This window comes from Nematolebias whitei, chromosome 8, assembly GCF_014905685.2.
Source record: "Nematolebias whitei isolate Nwh7 chromosome 8, NemWhi1, whole genome shotgun sequence".
Classification (NCBI taxonomy): domain Eukaryota; kingdom Metazoa; phylum Chordata; class Actinopteri; order Cyprinodontiformes; family Rivulidae; genus Nematolebias; species Nematolebias whitei.
This window is the reverse complement of record NC_056505.1, coordinates 3,971,351-3,978,557: the sequence shown is the minus strand read 5'-3', so window position 1 is coordinate 3,978,557 and position 7,207 is coordinate 3,971,351. Positions and strand designations below refer to the sequence as shown.

At 42.1% G+C, this 7,207-nt stretch overlaps 1 protein-coding gene across 1 annotated transcript in view; it reads right to left on the bottom strand.

Moving 5' to 3' along the window:
* dmrt1 (doublesex and mab-3 related transcription factor 1) overlaps positions 1–7,207 on the bottom strand; it is a 37,446-nt gene that overhangs the window by 15,728 nt on the left and 14,511 nt on the right. The window contains exon 4 of the mRNA XM_037680854.1: positions 516–690. Coding sequence (XP_037536782.1) covers positions 516–690 — 175 coding nt within the window. The remainder of the gene's footprint in view (positions 1–515; positions 691–7,207) is intronic.

The following is a 7,207-nucleotide window of genomic DNA, read 5'->3' as shown; positions in this document are numbered from 1 at the left end:
AGATGGATGTACAGTTGGATGTACAGATGGATGTTGGATGTTGGATGCTTAGCTCATTATCTTTAGTTTTAAAGGAAGAACCAAAACAAAAACGAAGCAGAAACTTTATAAATTTCTCATATTTTTATGAATTTATTCATTTTGTTGAAACCGAATGTTCAGATTGGTTTTCCTTCTCCTGTCACCTGCACTCTTGACTCCTGCACAGATTACGCACCACTCCTAATCTGCTGTAATCCCTGAAGAAGCGGAGCCTCTCTGTGAGCCCCCCTCGCTGTAATCCTTCACGCAGACATGCTGCAGTTTGAAAACTCGTTGATTTTACATGGCAGCCTTAAAAACCATGAAACAGCTGAAAGTGTCGTGTTTGCAGTAAAGTTCCGTTGAAGTGGGACGGACTTTACGACGCTCTGGACCTGGGAGCATCTCTCCCTTTAATGTAGTTCGGATGGAGTGTGGATTAAACTTTATGGGGCCTGATGAGTGCGTGTGTCGGGCGTTTTTGTGTCGCTCACAGGTTGCCAGGCTCTCGGAGCAGCTGTTGTTGTCGTCCAGGCTGAAGAAGGGAGGCACGCAGGTGGGGGAGGCCAGGCCCTGGCTCAGGTAGGGGGCTCCGGGGTAGTACGAGTGCATTCGGTACTGAGAGGACACGTTGTGTCCAGACAGGCGTCCGTCTCCATGAGGCACCTGCTTCAAATGAAAAACGACAGCATTTATATGAGCAGGGGCCAAAATCTGTTTAAAAAAACAGCTCTGAAAAAGTTGAACTGCTGTCAGATTAAGACAGATTACATCATCTGCAAAGAGGTGATACATGGAAGAAGATGGAGAGGACATGGAGTGAGGACAGAGGACAGAGTGAGACGGAGGACAGAGTGAGACGGAGGAGGATGACTCGCTAGAGACTCCTGAAGGGGAAACTACCGAAAGAAGAAAAGGAAGGAAACAAAGAATAAAAATAAAAAAGAAGAGGAGGAGCAAGTTGGAAGAAGAAGAGGAAGATAAAAAATAAACTGCAAGAGGGAGACAAAGAATAAGAAAAAGAAGAGGAAGAAAAAAGAACAGCGAGAAGAAAAGGAAGAGGAACAGAAAGACAAAGAGAATGAACAGTAAGAAGAAGAGAAATAATGATAAGAAGAAGAGGAAGAAAAAAGAAGAGGAACAACAGCAGCAAGAAGAGGAAGAACAGCAGCCAGAGAGGAAGAAGAACAAGAACAAGAAGAAGAACAGAAGGAAGAAGAGGAGGAAGAACAAAAAAGAAGAGGAAGAATGATTTGTCTTCATTAAGACAGATTTTATTCCCAGTGGAACACAGTATAAATATTTAAACTAAGAAGCGGAACCATCTTTAGATTAAATCAATTTTAATCTGACGTCAGTTTGATGTGTTTTTTAAATCTCTGGGTTCAGTTTGGACTCAAGTTTAACTTTTTCAGATCTCGATCCTGAACCACAGGTTCGTATTTCCTAACCTTAGATCAGCAGAGCTCTCTGATGTTGGAAATAGTCAAATTTAGAATTAAAATAATCTCCAGGATTAACAAAAACTCCATCAGCTGTTTTAAAAACGATTTTTCTGGGTGGGGTCAACAAAGAACGGGTTCTAAATATTTAAAAAATTGACTAAACAAATGAGGTTTCATGTTTTAGAAGCTCATCTTTATATTTTTAACGAGATAAAATGTTTTAAATGTTTTTGTTTTGCTGAACTCCTTGAATTTTTATTTTGGTTTTCTGTTGAAGAGGATCTGTCAGATTTGCTGCTCGGCCTGTTTCTGTTTATAAAAATATCCACGTGCACCAAAGATCAGACATCACTTTGACGCTTTACGAGTTCATTTCTTGTGACGTGTCCACGTTTGACGCGAACGTCGTCGTTGTCCGACCCGCTCGTGCTCTTCGACCTCCCGAGGGTTCCGAGGCAACGCTCGGGCTGTGTCCGTGCCGGAGCGTCTCCTCGGGAACTTTCAGAAGGAGTCGGCACCGAGGCCGCCTCACTCAGGGTTTTCAATTTCATTTTTATGGAATTTGATTTCTGTCAGCCTGTAATCTGTCAGCCGTATTGTCCACACCATCAGCTCGGCGACAGCTTTATAAACCGTTATTTAAGCTACACTCAACTCCTGGATTGGGCTGTGAAAAATACAGCCCAGTCCTGAGAGTGCTTATGGTTCCCACAGCAGTAAGACTGGCAAACTGGGAAAGTTGCTCACAAACAAGTTTTTATTCCAGTTTACTGAGGGTTTCACCGCCGGGGTCGCGGAACAACACGCTTCAAGTTTCAGTTTGAGTCCGTATAAATATTTTATCGTTTAGTGGTGATCAGTGGTTCAATCCAGCTGCTCGCTGAGAAGAGGGAGAACGAGGCTCCACTAACTCCTGAGAATATCAACGTTCATGCTCAGTAATCCAGGTCAAAAATCCAGCAAAGTTAAGTCAGCTCCTCTGAGATGTTTCGTCTTTCATCCAAAAGACTTCTTCAGTCCAGGGAGCCACAACAAACTCAGTCTTATAAATAGTGGTCAAACATGGTTTCTGGAGCCTGCTGAAGTTTTACCTGGATTATTGAGCTTTGATGTTTTGAACCACTTCATCCATGGCTGCCTCAGAGGAGCCTCCGAGGGAGAGGGCGAGCTCCAGAAACCACCAGAGCACCGACTGGTTGACCCACTCTGTGAAGGTGCTATTTATAAGACTGAGTTTGTTGTGGCTCCCTGGACTGATGAAGCCTTTTGGACGAAGGACGAAACGTCTCGACAAGAAGAAACCGTCCAGAGGACCTGACTCAACTTTGTTGGAACTCCTGAAAATGTTGCACAATTCGTGGCTTTAAAAGAAACGAGTGGTAGAAAGGTCTGAAAACACTAAACATAACGACAAAGTTGCAACACTGTTTGTACTTTAATCACTTGTGTGTGTGTGTGTGGGGGGGGGGACTATAATGCCACTTGAATTGGTGATATGTGACTTTGTGCTGCTGATTATCCATGCTGCTGATCTCTTGCCTTTATGCTGCTGTGTTCATACCCGTCTGCTCACAACAGACTCATGTTCGGGCTGCTGTTTAATACACCTTAATATTGTACATCATTAGTGTTTAGCGTGTTGTTTATTTGAGATCGTTTAGCGTATATCTTAATTTATATCTTAGATCCTTAAATACCGTTTCTTTTTATACTTTATATTTTTGCTATTTTTGAGTGTACTGTATTTTTTGGACTATAAGGCGCATTAAGCAAAACAAAACAGTCAAACTTTATTCAACTTATTCACAATAACCACATAAATCAGTTTGAGGTCAGTGAGCACAACTGGAATTAATAAGTCGCAGCTGATTATAAGGCTCACTGTTGATTTTTGAGAAGATTAAAGATTTTAAGTGCAACTTATAGTCTGAAAAATACGGTAACTGGGACTTTGTGTACACAGTTTTGTTCCACCTCATGTACCACATGTGATGTGAATGACAATAAAGAAACTTGACCTTTGAACCTGCGTGACTTCCTCTCTGAGTCTGGCAGCTGATGCTAGTAATATTTAGCTGGTTGTTAGCCTCAACGTTTGTAGAAACGTTTCGTCTTTCATCCGAAAGACTTCCTCAGTCTTCGGATGAAAGACGAAACGTTTCTACAATTTTATTTTATTTTTTTATATGTCCAGAGGATCAGATTGAACTTTTTTAGATTTGTCTACCTGGATTATTGAGCAGCATCAGGATACCTTGAACCATCGTGTAAAGTATAAATGTGGATTAAACCTCATAACTTACCAACACTTCATGCAGATATTGAGCAGTTCCTGATTCTACAGCCTGTGTTTGGTGCCTCTTATTAATTATTATCAATCAATCAACCTTTATTTATACAGGTAAATCCCATTGAGCCTCGAGGACTCATTTACAAGAGAGACCTGATTTCAACAAAGAAAGATGACAACAATGGACAACAGCAACAACAATAAGCAGTTATAAAAACTCATAATACCGTTTTTTTTTTTTTTTTTTTTTTCTTTTTTTTTTTTTAACAAATAGGATGGCTAAAAGGAAAAAGGTAACAAAACCAAAAAAACAGCTAGATTCCAAGACAAATGTATAAAACTAAAAACAGGAACATGTCAGCATTGGACCCTGCCAGGAGTCCAACAGATTCTTAAAGCCACTTAGAGTGGTCAAGGTCGAGAGCTTCAATTCTTTTTGTAAGATATTCCAGGAAACAGGAGCGGAGTAGGAGAAGGCCCTTTTGCCTAGTTCAGTCCTCACTGAGGGAACACTGCAGGTAATAATGTCCTGAGAGCGCACTCCGTAGCTGCACTCACGCAGAGACATGTAGGAGGAGATGTATGAAGGCAGCAGACCAAGAAGTGATTTAAAGATGAAAATGTACCAGTGGGAGAGTCTGCGTGAAGTTAATGATGTCCAGTTAACCAATGAATACAGGGTGCAGTGGTGGGTACGATAATCACAGCCAGTTATGAATCTTAGTGCACCATGATAGACAGCATCCAACATCTGCAGGGTTCTTGTAGGAGCGTTCATGTAAATAATATCACCAAAATCAATTGAGGGAAGGAAAGTCACAGATACAAGGCGTTTTCTAGCATTCAGGGTTAGACAGGATCTGTTTCTGAAAAAGAAACCCAGTTTAATTTTCAGTTTCTTTACCAAGTTTTCCACATGGAGCTTAAAAGAAAGATGTGAGTCGACCAAGATACCCAAATATTTATAGGAATCAACAAACTCAATGGGGACACCATTTGAGGATAAAATCGGAGGAAGAACTGCTGGGACCAACTTCCTATTTGAAAAAAGCATCCCTTTGGTTTTTTCGGCATTTAGGACAAGTTTGAGGTGAAACAAATCAGTCTGGATGTAGTTAAATGCAGATTTCAGAAGCTGAAAAGCCTTAGCAACAGTTTTAGCTCGACAATAAACAACTGTGTCATCAGCATAGAAATGTATGGATGCATCAGGGATGGTTTTACCTACATTATGTATGTAGATTGTAAAGAGGGTGGGTCCTAAGACTGAGCCTTGTGGTACACCATTGTTGACTGTTAAATAACTGGAGGAAGTACCATTATGTTGAACACATTGCCTCCGGTCTGAAAGATAGTTAGAGAACCAACCAATGGTGTGATCTGAGAAACCGATTTCTGAGAGTTTATGACACAAGATGTTCTGATCCACAGTGTCAAAAGCTTTAGACAGGTCTAAGAAAAGTGCAGCACAATAATCTTTAGCATCCAGTGCTTCAACAACGTCATTAAGAACCTTCAGTGAAGCAGTGGTTGTGCTGTGTTGTTTCCTGAAACCAGATTGATGTGGAGGTAAGATGTTAAATGAGTCCAGGTAATTTTTGATTTGAGAGTTTATCAGTTTTTCTAGAACCTTGGCTAAAATGCAGAGTTTAGAGATTGGTCGATAGTTGTTCAGTGAGGTGGGGTCACCTCCCTTCAGCAAAGGAAGAACAAAGGCTGTTTTCCAAGTGTCTGGGATGGAGTTTTGTCTTATGGAGAGATTGAAGATGTGGGTCACAGGGACTGTGATGATATGAGCAGCCAGCCTTAAGAAATAAGGTGGAAGTTCATCTGGACCTGCAGATTTTTTAGGATCAAGATCTTTTAACAGTTTATTGACCTCACTGACTGAGAATGGAGAAAAAGAGAAGCTGTGATTAACTGAGGATTGACTTGTAGGAGGGATTTGATTTGTAGAAGTTTGGTTATTAAGGGAAGTGGCTGATCTTCCATTAGTAACTGTGTCAAATAAAGAACCAGAAGCAACAAAATGTTTGTTGAGACAGTTCAGGATCTCGTGCTTATTTGACACAGGAACAGAGTTAACGAGAAGTTGTGATGGGAGGTCAGATGATTGGGGGGTGCCTGAGAGAGATTTAATTGTTTTCCAGAATCTGTTAGGGTCATTTAGATTTTTGGAGGTCTGAGATAAGAAATAGTTTCGTTTTGCTGCTTTGACAGCAGTTGTGCATTTATTCCTCATCTGTCGAAAACTCAACCAATCAGTGTCTGAGTCAGATTTTCTCGCTGCAGCCCAAAGATGATCTCTCCTGTGCAGGAGGTCAGCTAGCTCTGGAGTAAACCAGGGGCTGTCTCGTCCCTTTATTCTGAACTGACGAAAAGGAATTAATAAGTTTATTATTAATAATAATAATATTATTAATCTTATTATTTAAGCTGTAAGTTCCAAACTGAAGCTTTGATAAACCTCCAGGCTGCGGTGAACGTCAGACACGGAGCAGCTCCCGTCACTTTCAGTCTTTCTGTGAGATTTGTTGTGGTTTTTTTGACATCACGGCTGAGATAATCCCTGCAGATCAGGGCAGAGAACATTAAGAACATTAAGAACATTAAGAACATTAAGCCAAAGAAAGGAGTCCACCTGTTTGGACCACAGCTGATCTGCAGATAATGGATCTGCGATGCGGGCCTGAAAACAGCTAGCTGGCTGAAAGAGGCACTTGTGCTCGTGTAAACACAGATTGAACCCGTCTGTTCCGTCAGATATAACCTGGATTAAAATACAGCTCTGCTGAGATAAACCCAGAAACTCGCTCTTTGTTCTCACATTCGTAGATCGCTCGATAAAAACATTTCACGGAGGATTTTAAGGCTCTGAGGACGTTTCATTTAGTCGGAGGTGAGGAGGCGTTTTGTGAGCAGGAACTTCATCTACAGCTCAGATCACACGCAGCAGAGGTTCCTTCTGCTGCAGCTGTAACATAAAGTCCCTGACGGACTCCTGGGGGGCCCACACCCCCTGACAGCGCCTGGCTCTTATCTGGCACCATCTCCTGTCTGGAAGTCCATGAGACACCACCCTTATGCTGTCCTGCTCCACCTGCATGGCAGCCAAGCACCACGAGAGGAGACGAGGAGGGAGATGGCCTCACACTGATAACAGCCATGTTGTTTCCTCTCTCTGATACAAACGGGTCCACTCAGAACCTGAAGGGCCCGGTTCAAAACCCAGCACTGGATCAGCTGGATCGAGCTTTAAAGAGGACGGACCATAGCACGCTTCCTCCTAGAACAATGTTCAGGCGACACCAAGCCAAACTAGAGAAATGTCGTTTCCTGTAGCGTGAACGCTTGTTGCTGAAACCTGCTGAAAATCTTTAAACCGTTGCACCGAACAGCTGACGTTTACCGAACAGCTGACGTTTACCGAACAGCTGACCTTTACCGAACA